The 20,373-nt window shown below is 37.7% G+C and overlaps 1 protein-coding gene across 12 annotated transcripts in view; it reads right to left on the reverse strand.

Moving 5' to 3' along the window:
* The window catches only part of NUDT9 (nudix hydrolase 9), a 101,430-nt gene extending 81,788 nt beyond the window's left edge, over positions 1-19,642 (reverse strand). For 11 of the 12 annotated variants that reach the window (XR_002084540.2, XR_002084539.2, XR_008421731.1 and 8 more), the window contains exons 1-4: positions 19,262-19,642; positions 6,764-7,003; positions 4,171-4,266; positions 1,910-1,996 (exon numbers count right to left, since the gene is read on the reverse strand). Coding sequence is in view for 6 of the 12 variants with exons in the window: in XM_019464888.2 (XP_019320433.1) it covers positions 1,910-1,996; positions 4,171-4,266; positions 6,764-7,003; positions 19,262-19,368 (530 nt within the window). In the remaining 6 variants the exon portion in view is untranslated. Of the gene's footprint in view, positions 1-1,909; positions 1,997-4,170; positions 4,267-6,763; positions 7,004-8,981; positions 9,057-19,261 lie in introns of those variants that run through there. The other variant, XM_019464879.2, reaches the window with a different exon arrangement.
* Between the last annotated feature and the right edge of the window lie 731 nt (positions 19,643-20,373).

Here is a 20,373-nt window from a genome sequence, read left to right on the forward strand (position 1 = left end):
TTAAAAGCAAAAATGAACTATTGGGACCTCATCAAGATAAAAAGCTTCTGCACAGCAAAGGAAGCAATCAATAAAACTAAAAGGCAACCAATGGAATGGGAAAAGGTATTTGTAAATGACATATCGGACAAAGGGCTAGTATCCAAAATCTATAAAGAGCTCACCAAACTCCACACCCGAAAAATAATGCAGTGAAGAAATGGGCAGAAAACATGAATAGACACTTCTCTAAAGAAGACATCCAGATGGCCAACAGGCACATGAAAAGATGCTCAATGTCGCTCCTCATCAGGGAAATACAAATCAAAACCACACTCAGATATCACCTCACACCAGTCAGAGTGGCCAAAATGAACAAATCAGGAGACTATACATGCTGGTGAGGATGTGGAGTAATGGGAACCCTCTTGCACTGTTGGTGGGAATGCAAACTGGTGCAGCCGCTCTGGAAAACAGTGTGGAGGTTCCTCAAAAAGTTAAAAATAGACCTACCCTATGACCCAGCAATAGCACTGCTACGAATTTACCCAAGGGATACAGGAGTGCTGATGCATAGGGGTACTTGTACTCCAATGTTTATAGCAGCACTCTCAACAATAGCCAAATTATGGAAAGAGCCTAAATGTCCATCAACTGATGAATGGATAAAGAAATTGTGGTTTATATACACAATGGAATACTACGTGGCAATGAGAAAGAATGAAATATGGCCTTTTGTAGCAACGTAGATGGAACCGGAGAGTGTTATGCCAAGTGAAATAAGTCATACAGAGAAAGATACCATATGTTTTCATTCTTATGTGGATCCTAAGAAACTTAACAGAAGTCCATGAGGGAGGGGAAGGAAAAAAAAAAAGAGTTTAGAGAGGAAGAGAGCCAAAGCATAAGACTCTTAAAAACTGAGAACAAACTGAGGGTTGATGGGGGATGGGAGGGAGGGGAGGGTGGGGGATGGGTATTGAGGAGGGCACCTTTTGGGATGAGCACTGGGTGTTGAATGGAAAACAATTTGACAATAAATTTTATATTAAAAAAAAAACTCAAATAGATATTACTATAACCTTTTTTCCTTAGGCCTCCTGTTGTCCCCCTATCCAAGCTTCAAGTTCAGCTCAAGTCTGCCTCCTTCATAATGCCTTTCTTCGATGTTCCAGTTTACCGTCATCACAACCCACATCTAATCTAGTTCTTAAAGCAGACTGTCTCACCCATTGTACCTTGACACGTTTTCTTATTTCATATTTTTCATCTTACAAATTAAGCCATAGCTCTTCTGTGATAGGGAGCTGAAACGTAGAATTCTTTTATCTTTTTTATATCCTCCAAAGCACCTACTCAATTTTGAGAACAAACAGATGTTCAGTAAATTCACTATGTGAATTAACTTTGTTCAGATAATGCCTAGCCTACTCATATAAAACTACAACTTTACACTTGTATCACATCAGTATGATTTCACATCAAGACCCTTTAAAATATACATTTCAAGGGGCGCCTGGGTGGCTCAGTCAGTTAAGCGTCCGACTTCAGCTCAGGTCATGATCTCACAGTCTGTGAGTTCGAGCCCCAGATCGGGCTCTGTGCTGACAGCTCAGAGCCTGGAGCCTGCTTCAGATTCTGTGTCTCCCTCTCTCTCTGTCCCTCCCCTGCTCATGCTCTGTCTCTCTCTGTCTCAAAAATAAATAAAAACATTAAAAAAAATTTTTTTAATATACCTTTCCAGTGTTTGCGCTTATGAGCATATACATACACATATACATATATGTATACAAACGCATATATTTATACACGTGTACATATACATACATACGTTTGTGTGTGTGTGTGTGTGTATAAACACATAGTTACAGTCCATATTTCTCCAATCACCTGGCTCTTTGCTATTGAAATGTTTTTTTTTCATTCTTACCTGGTTATGATGGGATCTGCAGCATGATTTGGGCCCCATCGCCCCAAAAGCCCCCGGCCAATCAGTCCTGTCCGTCCTGCAGGATTTCTGGGAAAAGAATATAGAAAATCAATTGAATATGTTCATCTTTTTAAACCCAACTTGACTTGGCCCAAAAGAAGGCAGTAAGTGCAATAAGAGGGAAATAGTATCTCCTCCCAAATCCAGGAACGCTATCACATATCTGCCACTAAAATCACACATTTCCTTATGCTGTTATTTAACTTTTCTTTTGTGCACGTCTTAAGCTTTGCGCTTGATCCAGGAGGAAGATCTCATTTCTGAAGCTGTTCTATAAGAGAATTTGTTTCAGTTTTCACGTATACTCCTAAATTCAAACTAACACCTTACTGGACTCTTACAACAGGGCAGGTGAATGGTCTGCACCTAATGATCCTCTAGCTCTACAACAATGATGATTTATCATTCAAGATACCCACATTTCTCTTCACTTTCTCAACATCCCCTTTTCTTACTCTCATCTCATACAACCCTTCCCATTATTTTTGTTACTTTTTAAAGAAAATGTTTTCTCAGTGGGTTCTGGATGTTTATTACCAATAATATATATTTTGTAGCATATAATGAGGTAGTATTATTCAATATTTCAAGATTTCAAATATACCAAAATTCAAGTTTTAAAGAAAACAATTTTATAAAAATGCCAACTATTTAACCAATAGCACAACCCAATGTTAAAAAGTCTGTCAGGTGAACATAGCAACACTCAGGCCTGAGTAATTTTCTTCCAATGAATATTCCTTAAATGTTCAACTTTCATTATGTCCCAGTAAAATGCCCTAATCTACAATCTTACCTTTTTAAGATTATATCTTTTGTCCTCCCAATATATGAAAGTAAATACACAAACAGCCAAAATTTTCCCTGTCAGCCATCTGTTTGTATTCTGGTCTTCCTTGTGACTGTTATTCAAGTTGAATGAATTTTTATACTGTACTAGACCAAAAATATATCAGCAAGACTTTCAATTAAGACAAGGCACCTGCCCAGGTGACAATAATTTTACTTTTCAAATTCACAGGAGGAGGGGCAGGGTGGCCAGCAACTATGTTTTATTCCAAATAAGTATACATCCCTGAACACAAATGATCAAAGCCAATATTTAAAGAGTGAAAGTTCTTTTTTATAGATGACCAAGCTTATAACTGGTAAATCAGAAACTATGGAAAAGACACATAGACTACCCTATAGTCTGAGAAGCAGAGAAAGTTGTTTGCAGTGAAAGAGAAATAAAGGCAAGATAGAAAGAAAAGCAGAGACAGATTTTCAATTCTACCTAAAGTTAGCTGCATTTACACTTCGGACTGCTTGAGATGACCCAATAACCCTAAAGTTCACTTTTTACTAAGGCAAGCTAGAATTGTTTCCATTAGACTCTTGACTAAAACAACATGCTAGCTTGCCTTTGCTGCCTATCCTTTTTCATGGATAAATATCTTTTAATATATTTTTTTATCCAGAAAAACCTAAGGAATAAGTCAAATGCAAAGAAGGTCTGACTTAAAAAGACAGAAAAGTGAAATTATGACCAAAGAAAGAGTTAGCAAAACTAAAGGACCAGGTTGTGGTGAGAGAAGCCAGATCATTGCCTTGTCCTTGAGGAAGGAAGAATACAAGTTGCAACATTTTTGCAAGATAAAAACCATGATTACAGAATCTGATCCTTCTTTGTTTTATTTGGGGCATGCTAATTTTTACATTTTTTCCTAACTTTTATAATGTCTTAAGGAAAATGGAAATTGTTGGAGTTGTGTATAAAAATCATTTTTAAAAGTACAGAAAGAATCTTGATGTTAAATTACTGGGTTATTTTTATTTTTACTCTTACATGTTTGGGTAAATTCTTAGTTTAAGGCACTAATTTAATAAATTTAATAAAGAACTAATAAACACAATTCTCAATCCTTCCTCTGTTAATTTATTCAACTAATTATTTCTACCTTCAAAGTGGAGTTACAAAAAAATGCACTCAAATACTGCCTCTGCCACTTACTATATGCAAATTGCTTACATTCTCTCTCCTTATCTGTAAATGGAACTAAAAATATCCACCCACAGGGTTATTGTAATGATTTAATCAGATCACATATATAAATTCTTTTGTACATTGTCTGGCACACACAAACACTCAATAAAGGTTAATTACATTTTCTACCTTTCAAAGACCTATTTATTGTAAGATATCCATCCCCAGTACCTACCTGGGTCTTCCATTTTCAATCTCATATAGACCATTCTGGCTCTTTCTCTCAACATGCCCATCCTTTTCATTAAACTTGGGAAAGAAGTTACTTTCACTGTAATAAGAATACCAAAGCAAAATAAGAAATAATGGCCCAATACTACCAACAGCTTACTAATGCCAGTCAGCCTGTTATTTATAATAAAGTATCCCTGAAACTAAAATTTTTAAGAGTTAGTTTTCATTTACAAATCCATTTAGTCCTTCAAAACTGTTTCTGGAAAAAAAAGAAAAAAGTTAACCAAAACACCTTACAATACAAGGATGTGTATTATAATCCCTCTGGGAAGGACTAGGCAGAGAAACCACAGTTCCTCCCACATGGTACAAAAAAAGTCTACATCATTTATCAGCATGGAAGAATTGTCTGTGGGCACAATATTGCAATTAATGGTTCCTATGTGGTTCCAGAAATAATATTCTTTGTGATATCTTGATGTTTTTACGGTCTCAAAGTAATTTTAATTTCCTCAAATGTACACTGGTTAATATTTTCATCAAATAAATCCATAAAACCGTGAATTTACCCCAAAACTTCATAATAACTATGATCTAGATTAAAATCAATGTTATATGTTAGAAATGTTCTGAATTTTAATCTGGATGGCAGTTACAGCTATAGAAATAAAAAGTTGTTCTGAGCTATAGCTGCACACTTAAGTGTGCATTTTATTTCATTTGTCATACCTCAATAAAAATATTTTTGGGGCACCTAGGTGGCTCAGTTGGTTAAGCAATCAACTCTTGATCTCAGCTCAAGTCATGATCTCACAGTTCCTGAGTTCAAGCCCCATGTCGGACTCTGTGCTGACAGTGCAGAGCCTGCTTAGTATCCTCTCTCTCCCTCTCTCTCTCTGCCCCTCCCCTGCTCATACTCTCTCTCAAAATAAACTTTAAAAAATATTTATTTTCAAAGTAGACATAAATATACTACTTTCCTCACCATTACAAAATCACTGATATAACTGCGTTGATAGTGAATAAAGAGTTGTATAGCACTACATAATTCATAGGTGGTTCTGACAGAAGATTCACTTTTTTCCTTGCTTTAATATCAGTTAAGAGAACATAGAAATATTTCTGCTCTATTTTGGAAATAATTTCCAATTTGAATGATCCAAAAACTCTCTCAAGACTTCTAACCAATCTTCCATCTAACACACAAATAAAAAATAATTAAATGGTAAAAATCATGAAATTATACAACCAGGGTTACAATGCTCTTGGGACTCTAGAAATTCACCAGAGGAAAAAAAAAAAGCATGAACATAATCATAATTGAAATATTAATATTGGTAGTAAAGCTTGATTTTAGATGGTGATATAAATTCAACTCTTAAAAATTAAACTGAATGAAGAAAATGTATGCAATCTTCCTCTATTTACACTATATAGCACCCCTACCAACATCAATTTTGTGTATAATGTATATGTATAATGTATGTGCAAATATGTAAATACTCAAAATGGGGAAAATGCAACTTATTAAAGCTACAAATTTCTCTACAGATTAGCTTCATGATTAATTAAAATCCAAGTAGTATCACAAAATGACAAACACATCTTTGAATAAAATAGGGAAACTGTATGTCAAAATCTAGTCACAGCAATAAGTCCATAGTAAAGTTTAACCTAGAACTAATACTGGATCTATCCAACTTGCAACAGTTTTTACTTACTTGACTAAATTATGCCTCGAGGCATTTATAATAAATTTTCCCATGGAATCAAATTTGTAAAGCTGTTCTAAAATTAGGGTAGCAGCTTAGCAGAGTGATTAAGAGCATGAATTCTGGAGTCAGACTGAGTTCAAGTCCACACTATACCATCTACTAGCAGCTCTGTGACAATATGTAAAGGGCAAACTTTGTGTGCTTCCATTTTTTGTGTGTGTTTTGTTTTTCTATAAAGCACAAATAACAACCCTATCTTCCAGAATAGTTGTAAGAATAAAATAATGTTTATAAAACGTTTAGTACAGTACCTAGTTCATACTCAGTACATTTAAACACTCTACGTATTCATTAAAAGGAACATAAATAGAAAATGTGAATCAATGTACTCCTATGAATTTAGTCAAAGGATTTTTGCTTGAGTTTTTTTCTTCTTTATCCCTTTTCTATTTTATCACATTACTCCAATTTTATCATCATGCTGTTCTTGGTAATCTGAAAAATTTCTGAAAAATATTTTCACTACTTCAAATACAAGTCTAGCTATGGTGGAAAATAACAATAAGAGATGTTCTACTGATAACCTAAACAGAACAAATGAAAACAGATACCACTACTTGTCACCTCATAAAACAAAAATCTCCATAGTAAAATAGATTTACCTTTTTGGAAGGATCATAAAACTCCCAAAAGAATAAGCAAACATGGACTGTCTAGCTTGAGAAAGAATCCCAGCCAAATGTTGGAAACTGCTTTATAACAAAGTCAAGCACTAGATGAAAATGATTTTTCAGCTATCAAAATGGTAATTTACAAATACAATCATTCTCTTCTCCGTCTTACACCCAGCTACCAGCTAACACTGACTAGTTTGCTCACCTGATCTGAGGATCGGCCCACCTGGGTCCTGCCAAGACAGAGACAGCAGTGTATTCCACAGGATTATAGTCTTGCCACTCAACAAACCATCCTACTTTCTCATTTGGAACCTGGCTGCGTTGGACTTTTGAACCAGGATACGGAGATGTTCGAGCCTTGTTGTGCGAATTCTCTTTGGCACCATTAGAACTAGACATGATGTTGGAGTTAAGATGAAACCCACAGGATAAAAATGAGTTTCTGGAAAGAAAAAAAAAACAATCAAAAAACAAAGAAAAGAAAAGAAAAGAAAAATGTTTTACATACATACCAAAATAGAAAAAATAAAGAACCTATGGGGCACCTGGGTGGCTCAGTCAGTTAAGCATCCAACTTTGGTTCAGGTCACAATCTCATGGTTCACGGGTCCACACCCATGTTGGATTTTGTGCCTACAGCTCAGAGCCTGGATCCTGCTTCTTATTCTGTGTCTCCCTCGCTCTCTGCCCCTCCCCCACTCATGCTCTGTCTCTCTCAAAAATAAACATTAAAACATTTTTTAAAATTAAAATTAAAAAATAAAGAACCTAATTCAAAGACCCCAAAACATACTTTTGAACTTCAAAGTATAGAAGCCCAACATCTGTGAGAAAATTATTTTCAAATATGAATTTTTTTTTTTAATATTGCTAGATCTTAGTTGAATCTACTCACTGAATTTCTTTTAGCTGAGAAAAAGGAACAGGTTTACTTTTGTTAGCACAAAAGTTGGAGAAGTTTGTTGTGAAAATTACATAAAAACAAATGTAAAAGAAAACTGTAAGTCGATGTGAGGGAATACTTTTTTTTAAATGGTCTACAGTCTAACACACGTGTAAAATGTATGGCAAAGATGGTACAAAGGACAAGATAATGAAAATATCGGTTGCCAGGTTCTTACATTGTACATGAAGTAATGTAATATTACTTGAAGTCAGACTATAATAAATATACAAATTGTAAACTTCAGAATAAAATTTAAAGTAACATTAGGAGGCACAGAACTGAGGAGCTCCTGGGTGGCTCAGTGGGTTAACCCTCTGACTTCAGCTGAGGTCATGATCTCATGGTTCATGGGTTCAAGCCCCAGGTCCAGCTCTGGGCTGACAGTGCAGAGCCTGAAGCCTGCTTCAGATTCTGTGTCTCCCTCTCTCTCTGCCCCTCCCCTCCTTGTGCTTGCTCTCTTTCTCAAAAATAAATAAACATTAAAAGAAAAAAAGGCACAGAGCTGAAATAAGTAGAAAATATATACAAAAACAAACTGAACCTCTACCTCACAGCATACACAAAAATGTTTCATGTCTTCTCCTGCCTAAAAACTTAAATGGCTTCTCATTATTCTTAAAATAAAGGCTAAATTCCCTAATGACCCTAAGTGATGACATCTTGAAAGGGTGGGCCTACACCAGCCGACTCCATCTTGTTCTGTGTCCTTCACCTTGACCACACCTCCTCCCCTTGAGTAACCCCCCCCCTCACCTGCCTAACAGGACTCGGACCCTTCCCCAGCCAATCGGCTGAGGCCATAGCCATTACCTCACCAACTGCCCTTAGGCCCCAATAAAACCTTTGTCCTTTTGAAACTCGCTCTCTTTCCCTGGTATCTCACCGCTGCCTCGGTGCAGGTAGGGGATTGAGCTCGAGCTAGCTCGAATAAAGGCTCTTTTGCTTTTACATCGGACTTGGCTCCCTGGCGGTATTTGGGGATCACGAATTCTGGGCATAACAATCTAAAGTGGAAAAAAGGATTCTAAGAACATGATGAACTGATGACAGCTCCCTTCCCCTGCTCTCACAATACTTTGAGACAAATGGTTAAGACAAACAAAATGTGATAGGATGGTGAAATAAGTCAACATCCTGTGCCTCCTGACACCATACACTGAGAAGTACACAGTGATCATTTCTGAGGTACTCCTCACAAGAATATAGGACCAGAATCTAATCATGAAATATAGAACAGATCCAGGTCAAGGGACAACTTGCAGAGTAAATGTCTGTACTCTGTCAACTGGTAACATCATGAAAGACAGAGGAACTCTTCCAAATAGATTCAGACTAAAAAGATATGAAAAAGAAAAACTAAATGCAATCAGTGATCTTGGATTGGTTCTTGAACCAAAAAAGAAAAAAAAAAATTGTAGGCAAGTGGTGAAACTTGAAAGGGTTATATGAATAATTTTAAAAGGTGATACCAAACCTTATTTATTTCCAACAAAGAAAAGCTTGAAAGACAATGGCTTCATTGGTGAATTCTATGAACCATTTAAAGAATTAAAACTCAAACTCTTCCAAAAAACTGAAGAGGAAGGAATACTTCCAAAGTTTTTTCTATGAGGCCAGCATTATTACTGTGACACCAAAGCTAGACAAAGAGACTATCAGAAAACTACAGACCAATATCCTTGATGCATATCAATGCAAAACTCTTCAACAAAATAGCAGCAAACAATTCAATAGCACATTCAAAGGATTATACACTATGACTAAGTGGGATTTATTCCTGGAATACAAGCATCTTTAAACATACAAAAACCAATCAATGTAATACACATTAACAGAATGAAGGAAAAAAACACATGATCATCCCAAGTAATGCAGAAAGTCTGTCCTAATTCAACACCCTTTCACAAAAACATTTAACAAACTAGAAGAAAACTACTTCAACATAATAAAGGCCATATATGAAAAGCCCACAACTTTTTGGAGTGATGGTGAAAGACTGAAAGCTTTTTCTCTAAGATCAGGAACAAGGGACCCCAAATAGCCAAAACAATCCTGAAAAAGAAAGAGATGGTGAGAGACTAAGAGAAAAATTACCAGGTGTACTCACAACTGCAAAGAAAAGACCTCCCTCCCCCCCCCCCCCCACCCCCCCCACCCCCCCCCCCCCCCCCCCCCCCCCCGCCGCCGTTCCTGGAACCAGCCAGGGCATGCCCGGTTGTGGTCTGACCTAAAGGTGGGAACCAATCAAGTTCTGAGTGGTTTGAAAAAAAGGCGGGAACCAATCAAGTTCTGCTGAGTGTTCAAATTTAAATGTCAACCAATAACAGCTCTGTAACCTCGAAAAATCCCTAACTTGTTTGTGCCTGTCTATAAAAGAAGCTGTAAGACCCTCGCTCGGGACCTCTTAGCGTCACCTGTAACGAGGTGCGCGGAGGTCCGGGTTCGAACCTGCAATAAACGACCCTTGCCGCTTGGCTTTGACTCTGGACTCTGGTGGTTTGTTCTTGGGGGTCTTTCGAATTTGGGCATATCAATGAAGGTGTCATACTTCCTAATTTCAAAACTTACTGCAAAGCTACAGTAATGATAACAGTATCATACAGGCATAAAGACAGACATAGAGACCAGTGGGATAGAACAGAGAACTCACACATAAAACCTCACATATATGGTCAAATGATATCCAACAAGGGCACCAAGACTATTCAACGGGAAAGGACAGTCTTTTCAACAAATGGTGCTGGGAAAATGAGACATGCACCTGCAAATGAAGATTGTCCCTTACTTTATAGCACATGCAAACACTAATTCAAAATGTTCAAAGACCCAAACATAAAACCTAAAACTATAAAACTCGTAGAAGAAAACATACAGGGAAACTTTCATGACATTAAAATTGGCAATAATTTCTTGGATATAACCAAAAGCACAGGAAACAAAGAAAAAGATAAATTGGACTACATCAAAATTAAGAACTGCTGTGCACTAATGACTCAATCAACAGAGGGGAAAGGCAAACTATAGACTGTAATATAGATGACATTCAAAGGATTAATATCTATAATATACAGCATTGTTACAAATTGCAAGAAAAGGCTAAACTGGAATAGAAAATTGGGCAAATTACAGGACTAAACAGTTACAGAAAAGCAGATCCAAGAGCCAAGAAACATTAAAAGATTATTTTTTAAAAAGATGATTTATAATTACTAGCAATGAAAAAATGAAAATTAAAGTAACATTAAATTCTTCTTACCAACTAGACTGACAAACCTTCAAAAAGGTTAACACCACCTCCCAAATATTGCTGGTAGAGATGTGAACTGTTACTGACTTTCTCAGAAGCAATCTGGCAACAATGATTAATATATTTATATCCTTCAACCCAGTAATTTCATTCCTGGTAATCTATCCCACAAACAACAACAACAACGAAACAGTTATATATATAAAAGATGCTTATTTCAGCAGTGTTCAATGGGAAGTAAAAGAAATGCATAATAATATGGGGATGGTTTAGAAGAGCCACACCATGAATTAAACATTAAGTAGCTATTAAAAATAATGACATAAAGTAATTTGTCAGTATTTTCACAAGGTATTGTTGAAAAGGAAAAGATGGAGAATAGTATGTATAATATGATCCCATTTTTAAAAAGCAGTAACAAAAAATAAGTACATATTTAATTAAGAGTATGTACATAATGTTATTAGTTTTCTATTGCTGCATAACAGACTCCCACAAACTCAGCAGCTGAAAACAATGCAAAATTATTATCTTACAGTTCTACAGGTTATAAGTCAGACACAGGTCTCACAATGATGTGGGAAACAAAGGCAGAAAGAAATGGCAGATAAAATTAAATTTCCTGATAACCTGCAGCCTATCAACAACTACTTCAGGCAGGCAGAGTATAACATTTCTCCAGGAACTCCCTACATCTTAATGTTAATGCTTTGCTAGAGGGAAAAATAACCTCAGCAGGACAATCTAGGCCTCCAGTATCCTTTGAGTCTTTTTGAGCATTTGAAAATCCCTTTGGGAACTTCCCTTGACTTTACCTCCCCCAATTCCCAAGTATATAATCAGTCTCTCCTCACAATGCTGGGGCAGCTTTTCCCGCCCATAGATCCTGTCCCTGTGCTTTAATAAAATCACCTTTTTGCACCGAAGAAGTCTCAAGAATTCTTTCTTGGCCATACACTCGGAACCCCAACACTTAAAACGGCATCATTGTGGCACCCAATGTTAAATCAACAAGTTGTCAAGGCTGGATTCCTTTCTGGAGGCTCTAGAGAAAAATCCGTTTGCTTGCCCTTCCCAGCTTCCAGAAACCACCCCTATTCTGTGGCTCACAGTTCCCTCCCTCCTCCTTCAAAACACACAACAAATCTTTCTTTGATCCTTTTTCAGTATAGTCCTCCCTGACCACAGCTGGAAACATTTTTCCATCTTTTTTAACTCATGATTAGATTGTGCCCACATGGAAAAGCCAAGATACCCTTTCCATCTCAAAGTCCTTAACTTTAATCATATGTGTCAAGTCTTCTCTGCTATGTAAGGCAAAGTATTCACAGGTCTCAGGGGTTAGGATGTGGACATCTTTAGGAGCCATTATTTTGCCTACTGCAAATGTCTATACTATTTGTTTCACGAGCATGGGAATAATATAAAAGGATCCATATCATCAAGTTCTTAATATGGGTTAGAGAATGTGGTGTGAATGTGGGTAGAAGAAGGAAAGACAAGTAAAGGGGAGGGAGGAAGAAGGGAAGGAGGGAAAAGGTGGAGGGAAGAAAACAGGGGGGTGGCTCTCCCCTTCACCCTTTTTCTGAAAGGGAAGAGGTTTGGAAGAAGGGATAAGAAAGTGTTAAAAAGAAAACTACTGGCCCAAAATGGTGTCACTTAGGCCAAGTCCTCAAACTGAGTCTTAATACCTAATCTAATCGCAGCTTCAACCTCCACCAAAAATGTAGTCTTTACCAGTCTAATCAGCTAATGAGGTAATCTGCCACCTGGGCCCTCTCTGTCTCCCAAAGGTAGACGAGGTAATCCTCAAAGTAACACCCCCTCCTCTACCCCCTAAGGAAAAGCAACCTAGGCTGGAACAATCCTTTTCTTGTGCTAATAACTTTCTTGCCTCCACTTCCTTTCTATAAAAACCTTCCATTTTAACACCTCCTCACTCCCCTCTACTTGCTAGACCCCATGCTGCGCAATTCACAAATCATTAAGTCTATTAGATCTCTCAATTTACTTGGCTGAATTCTGCTTTTTAACAACAGGAAAAAGAGAGGAGAAAAGGAAGTGAGCAAAAGAAAGAAAGAAAAAGAAAACTACCCGAACATACCAGTAAAAGGAAGTACGAGTGATCACATTTATGCATTTAGGTCAATTTATGTATTTATATTTGCATAGAAAAAAATTATTTAAAAAAATTAAATTCTTTTTTTTAAGTTTTTTTAACATTTATTCATTTTTTGACAGAGAGAGAGTGGGGGAGGGGAAGAGACAGAGGGAGACACAGAATCCAACGCAAGCTGCAGGCTCTAAACTGACAGCACAGAGCCTGATACGGGGCTTGAACTCACAAACTGTGAGATCATGACCTGAGCCGAAGTCGAATACTTAACCGACTGAGCCACCCAGGTGCCCCCCAAAAAATTAAATTCTTAACTTGACCTATAAGTACTGCCTATCACCCTCCACCTCACTCCTTTGTGCTTTTGCCAAATGACCTGTCAGTGCCTAAAAATGCCCACATTCCCTCTCCATACATGGCCTGACCAGCAACAGCTTCCTCCTCTACCTTACTAACCTACATTCTTCCTTCAGTGAACTTCTAAGTTCACTTCCTCAAGCAAGTCTTCCTCATTAACTACTAGGAGAAATAAGTTCTCCCTGCTACATGCTATCAGAGTTCTATTTTCTTTTTCTTCATTGAATTACGATTGTGATTTTATACTTGTTAGGGTGCCACATGACTGTAAACAAATGGAGAACAAGGAGCACACCTGTTTTAGCTAAACATTATATCCCTTGTTTGGCATAATGCCCCGCCAACCATAGATGCAAGAAGTCCTTCCTCACATGAAAGTAACAGAGGAAGGCCACTTTAGAGACCAAACAAATTTTCACCGTAGTGAAAAAGAGTTTGAAAATGTAGCTTCACCTTTTAAAATGAAATTTTAAATTATGAAAATAAATGTCAACATTTTAGTTCAATAAGTTATAACCAAATCTATACACTAAGCCTTAGAACAAAAAAATTAAAAAAAAAAAATTAAGAAACTTATGTAACTGCATAATACAGCAACCTTTGCTTTTACCTTCACAGTCAAATCATAAGGGATAATTTTGGCAAAAATATTAAAAGCCTTCATCAAAATTTCCCCAAGACCTCCTTTAATCAATCTTTTGATACACCATTCTTGTTTGAAACACTATCCTTTCACTGACTTTGTCAACTTTTTTTAAGTTTATTTGTTGAGAGAGAGAGAGAGAGAGAAGACGGAACAGAAAGAAAGAGAATCTCAAGCAGGCTCCGCACAGGGAGCACAGAGCCCAATGTGGGGCTCAAATTCATAAACCGTGATATCATGACCTAAGCCGAAACCAGACGTTTAAAGGACTGAGTCACCCAGGCGCCCAGACTCTGTCAACCTTTTTTAACAAGAGCGGTATGTGTTTTATTTTCCATTTACCTGTCTCTGTGTAAATTGAAGAAGTAGCCAAGGGGGTCCTACTTGCCCTTTTTTAAATAGACTTTTTTAGAATAGTTTTAGGTTCACAGTAAAATTGAGCCCAAAGTACACCTAAATATCCTCAGCCCCACCCCTTATACCTAACCCCCACCCACACACACAGCCTCCCCCACTATCAACATGCCCCACTGAAGAGTAGATTTGTTTCAATCAATTCACCTACAATAACACATTATCACCCAAAGTCCACAGTTTACACTAGGTTTCATTCTCTCAGTACATTTACTAGTTTGAACAACGTATAATGACATGAATCCACCATTATAGTGTAATAGTTTCACTGTGCTAAAAATCCTGAGCTCTGCCAGTTCACCCCTACCTGTCCAACCCCTGGCAGCCAAGGATATTTTTACTGTCTCCAGTGGTTTGCCTTTTCCAAGACCTTATGTAGTTGTAATCACACAGTATGTAGCCCTTTCACATTGGTTTCTTCCACTTAGCAATGTACATCTAAGGTTTCTCCACATCTTTTCATTGCTTAAGAGCTCATTTCTTTTCAGAGCTGAGTAATATCCTGTTGTCTGTGTATACCAGTTTATTTATCCACACACCTACTGGAAAACATCTTGGTTGTTTCCAAGTTTCAGCAATTATGAAGCAGCTGTAAACGTAAGTATGCAAGTTTTTGTGTGGATCTAATTTTTCAACACATTTGAATAAATCCAAAGAGGGCAACTGCTGGATCATATGCTAAGAGTATATTTAGTTTTTTTAAGAAACTATCAAGCTTTTCTTCTTCCTAAACGGTTTCTTTCATATTGTTTGTCTATAGCTTTATATGTAATTCAACTGTTCCATTTATCCCACTTAAAAACTTTGAAACAATTGCTATTTCATCTTATGCTCACCTTGCATCTGTGAAGTACTGTCAAATAGCCAACAATCAGGGAAAACTTAAACAGTAAAAGTCTATTCATGAGTGTGAGGTGGGAGAACACTTGACATGTGACTACTTTTATTAAAAGTGGTAGAATCATGGGGCCCCTGGGTGGCTCAGTTGGTTAGGCATCCGACTTCAGCTCAGGTCCTGATCTCACAGTCCATGAGTTCAAGCCCCGCATCGGGCTCTGTGCTGACCGCTCAGAGCCTGGAGCCTGCTTCGGATTCTGTGTCTCCTTCTCTCTCTGCCCCTCCCCTGCTCATGCTCTGTCTCTTTCTGTCTCAAAAATAAATAAAACATTTAAAAAGAAAATTTTTTAAAGTGGTAGAATCATTATTTTCAGGTTATGATGACCTGTACATGCCTAAGTTGCCACAGCGTTGGAAATCCAAACAATGAACTCTCAAAATAAGATCTTCCTCACCCACCCTAAACTCATACTCAATAAAAGGGAACAGATACGGAACACATGTATTTACCAAAAGTGGCAAACAGATTTCAGGTATGTGTGTTTTAAAAAGCAAAATTTTATATGGGGTGCTTGGGTGGCACAGTCAGTTGAGCTTAAGACTCTTGATTTTGGCTCAGATCATGATCTCAGGGATCTATGCTGAGGGTAGCCTGCTTAGGATTCTCTCTCCCTCTCTCTCTGCTCCTCCCCTGTGCACACACATGCTCTTTCTCTCTCTTGGTCCCAAAATAAATAAACTTAAAAAAAAAGGCAAAATTTTACATATGGAGACCTACTATCTAATGAATTATTATAAAATTAGTTACTTTTCATGGTTTAGGGGTAAAGTAAGAGTATTGATGAGATGCTGAACAGGAAACACTGATTTTGTTCCAGTCTATGCCAACCAAGTACCAAATTTCTTTCCCAAGTAGGAGACTCTCTGTTCAGCAAGCACAAATCTGCTACCCACTCTGACAAGAGAAACTTACATGCCTAATTGTTTACTTTTCCAAAACAAATTTAATTTTAAAAACTTGTAAAAAACAGTAAAAGTTCAGACTCTATCTTACCACATTGAGAAGTGCTAAGCTGCTACTATATCCGCAGTTTAAACATGATACACCAAAAGGAAACAGAACAAGAATAAATGTAATATATACATATACAGCCTAGGTTCTTTTATTACACAAATGAATTGGTGCAAGAAATACACCTGACCAAGCACGTGAGAATTCAATAGCTTATAAAGTTCATTTCACAAAGCAAAAAAAAGTTCCCAAAATGGTCAAACTTGAAGAAATACAACATCGATATGGTGCTTTGAAATAAAGCAAATTTACAATAATACTAATAGCCATGATAGTAACTAAATGTATATAGTGCATGCTATGTGCAAGGTACTGTTCTTGTGCTATAATACATACTCATTTGTCCTCACAACTCTTAAGGTTAGATACTATTATCCTTATTCTAGAAATAAGACCCCTAAGGCCCAGAAAGACTACATAAATTTACCAAGCTCACACAACTGATAGCAGAATCAGGATCCAATACCAAACAAGTTGGTTTCGAATTCCAGGCTCCTAAGATTAGGCTACAGTATCCTGACTTCATTTTTAGCTTACACATTTGTAAGTCTTCACAGGAATAAAATACACACTGTTCTCCACATGTCACTGATAGATGCTATTGGAAAATTTGAAAGCACTCCCTACATCTTTATGTTCTATCACTTTTTTCTAGAAAATAGACATTTGTAACCATTGAGGCAAATCACAAAAATCAACTGCAAAATTCTGACTTTCTGGATTTGCCCAAATTGAGAGTGGTAAAATTCTCAATGATAAATGTCTTACACCTCTTCCAGAATGCCTTGCAATATAAGATACCAACACTGAACACGTACTTGTTGGCTTAACTTTTGGCTTTTTCTTGAAAGTCAGTAATTAGTCACTAGTTTTAGATATAGCCCAGTTCACCTAGGGTTCCCAGCATTATAAAAATGAAAAATAATTGCCAAGCAATTTTACATTATTCTAGCAGCATCTATCAAAAACAGTATTCATCACTTCCAAAGAATATAGTTTGGGGGCACTTGGGTGGTTTGGTGAGTGGAGTGTCTGACTCTTGATTTCAGCTCAGGTCATGCTCTCACAGTTCATGGGATTGAGCCCCACATGGGGCTTGATGATGATAGAATGGAGCATGCCTGGGATTCCCCCCCTCTCTCTGTCTCTCAAAAGTAAATAATAGTCTTATAAAAAATTTACAGTTTGATTTTTTTGTCTTTAACTAGAATATTTTGTAATTTTTTTTAATTTTACGTTTTTTAATAGGAGTTTGGTTGACCCACGTTACATTATAAAAAGCATAGATGTTTATTCCTTCCCTCCCCAAAACTTACTGAAAAGTGATAAAGATGTATAAAAGGCAACAAAATCCACGGCAGGAGAGAGAATAGGATACCATCAGTGAATAAGAAATTGTTCAGGAAGACAGATAGTAAATGGACTCATACTGACCAAAAACCAAAGTAAAACAAACTATATTTGAAAATATGCACAAGAGAGTGAATGAGAGATGCCATTCCTATAAAAGGAGGGCTGAGAGGTTTTAGGCTTGAAATAAGTGGGCCCAAATGTCATGGGCAGCGGGACAGTAACATGGAAATCAGTCCTCCTTCCCCAAATAACAAGTTAGCAACAGTTACGTTTGCCCCTGGGATAAAGCCCAAAGTTAAAATGAAAGATTAGGACCTCTACTGTGAATATTGGTGTTAGAGAATATAGCACCAATTTAGGCTTAATAGGACTACAGTTCACACTAGGAAATAAAGTTAAGGCAGCTATGCTCAGCAGAGAATTTGCTAGTCTGGAAGAAACGGGAAAGAGGAGGATTCCCAGCCTGTCCACCTGTTACCTGCTCACACACCTTCAACTGAAACCTTCCAGTCTACGTGCCCTGGCACATGACACCAATATTCTATCAATCATCCCGTTTAGAGAAAATAATACCTATTACCTACATGAATCAAAATATAAATGAAAAACCGGTGTCCGCCAGATATATGAGAAAAAACAGAAGGCAAAAGTACTGAAAATTAACAGAACCATGACCTATAACAGATAATTCAAGAAACAGAAGGTACTTTTTTTTTATTTTGATGACTGTTTTTATAGATTCAGGAACCTTTATATCCATAAAATAAGAAAAGGCTGCTATTAAAAAGAGCAATTACAGGGAAAAAAGGGTTGTCAAAATTTACAATTCAATAGAAGAAATGACTAACAATGCACAGGACTTAAATCTGAATTAGTAATCTGGAAGATAAATTTGAGTAAAATCTCTAAGAACATCGTACAAAAAGATGAATGTAAAATGAGAGAAAAAGAGAAGAGATTCAATCCAGAAGGTACAACAACTATCACAGGAGTTCCAGAGAAAAAGGGACAAGACAAAAATGGGGCGGGGAAGGAATATAAGAGAATTTCTTTGTGCCAAAAGGAAACATGACATGCCAAACAGGAATTTTTTTTAAAAACCACTCCTTTTTTTAATGAGGGACAGCCTCATAAAACTCGTTCATTACTATGTGCCTAATATAATATCTAGGACACCGTGTTTACTGATGAATTAAGAGAAGAAAAAAAAAAAACAGAAAAAACGTAGGAGGCAGTGTGAGATACAAAAAACCTTAAATTTATCGAGTTGGCAAAACAAGAAAAAGAGGTAGATGATAAAGATATCTACATTTGAAATAAGAGGTAGAAGGGAGGAATGACAACTTATACTTTTCATTTTACACCATTTCTACTGTTCACTTCTTTAAGCTTTATGCATGTATTAATTTTAATATTTTAAGTATTAATCCGAAAAAAAGTGACACGGGACACCACCACATCCAAACTCTCGGAGAACAATAACGTTGGTGGCTTAGGCAGGATGGCAAGTTTCAATATCAGACACCAAGAAATATCGCTACCACTAGCTTTCCTCAAAAGGCAGATAAAACATTTTGGAGCCTTTTTGAAAACGTAAATACAACTATAAAAACCCTGGACGCAAGTAAAGCCTATGGAATCCGCAGCACTGGACGCTGGTTCCCACCCATACGCAAGGGCTCAGAAGAAGCGAGCAGCACTAGGAGGGGGAATACCTGCACGCCGGAATGCTGCAACAGCCCGAGGACTTGACAGTCACAGAGGCCAAGGCCACAGAGAGAGACACGGTGGCTAAAGTCTTTCCCAGAATGCGTTCGGCCATCAGCGCCCCGCGGGCGGCTTCGCGGAGCGAGGTCACGCTTAGGTAGGGCCACAACCTCCGTCCGCTCCACAGCCCCTAGTATTAGCGGGCACTAGGACTGGGCCGCTCTCCCGTTCCAGGAAAGGACTATCTACATTCTTCTCAAAAATACACAAAACCAGGAGCCCTCCCCAAATAATCCCCCACTTCCAACAGTGAGACGCAGGCAACCAAATCAGCTGAGCACTTGGTCACTCCCAGCGCCTGCCGCTGCGTAGCAGCGACGCGGACCCCAGTGACCGCACTTTACGACCCCGCCGTAAAGCAACTACAGTGCCGAGCTCGCAGCGCTCGCGATCTTTGACGTCTCAGTGTGCGCAGGCGTACTTGGGGCTGGGCGGAGGGAAAATGTACCCGGAAAACTGAAGAAAAAGGAGAAAACAAAAGAAGGTGGGGAGCTGGAACGGGGGCGGGAGAGGAATGCAGAAAGTAAAAAAAGGGATTGAACGTTGTTTACCTGTTTTTGTTTTTTTTAATCGGCTGGAAGGAGTTACAAGCAGCTCTTGTAGTGAACCATGGAGGACCTAGTATCTGAATAATAAGTGGTTGCCCGAAAAGGAGGTAGTTAAGAGATTCGCAATCCACCTAAGGCTTTCTCTTCCTTTTTCACCAAGTTGTTGACTGCAAATGCTAAGTTTGACAAGGCTTTGCCGGATGTGACCTTAGCAAACCTGTGGAGGAGTAAACCAGCTGTGAGCCAAGAACGCAGCTTGGAGCAGGAATACAAGGCAACACCCAGCACAAACAAGGGGCAACAATTAAACTGCCAGGCTGAAAACTGGTAATTCAGATTGTCTAAAACAGTTTGTAATCTGGCTTTCATCTTTTATATTCATTATTTTATTAATGTGGCAAATACTCAACTTTTAAGTACATAACATACAATCTCAATGGTGTGGTATAGACACACATTGTAAAATTTTGTCTCAAAAACCAGATTAATCAAACTTTTACAAGTATTCTGAT

Source organism: Panthera pardus, unplaced genomic scaffold, assembly GCF_024362965.1.
Source record: "Panthera pardus isolate Hobbes unplaced genomic scaffold, ASM2436296v1 HiC_scaffold_13, whole genome shotgun sequence".
NCBI lineage: Eukaryota > Metazoa > Chordata > Mammalia > Carnivora > Felidae > Panthera > Panthera pardus.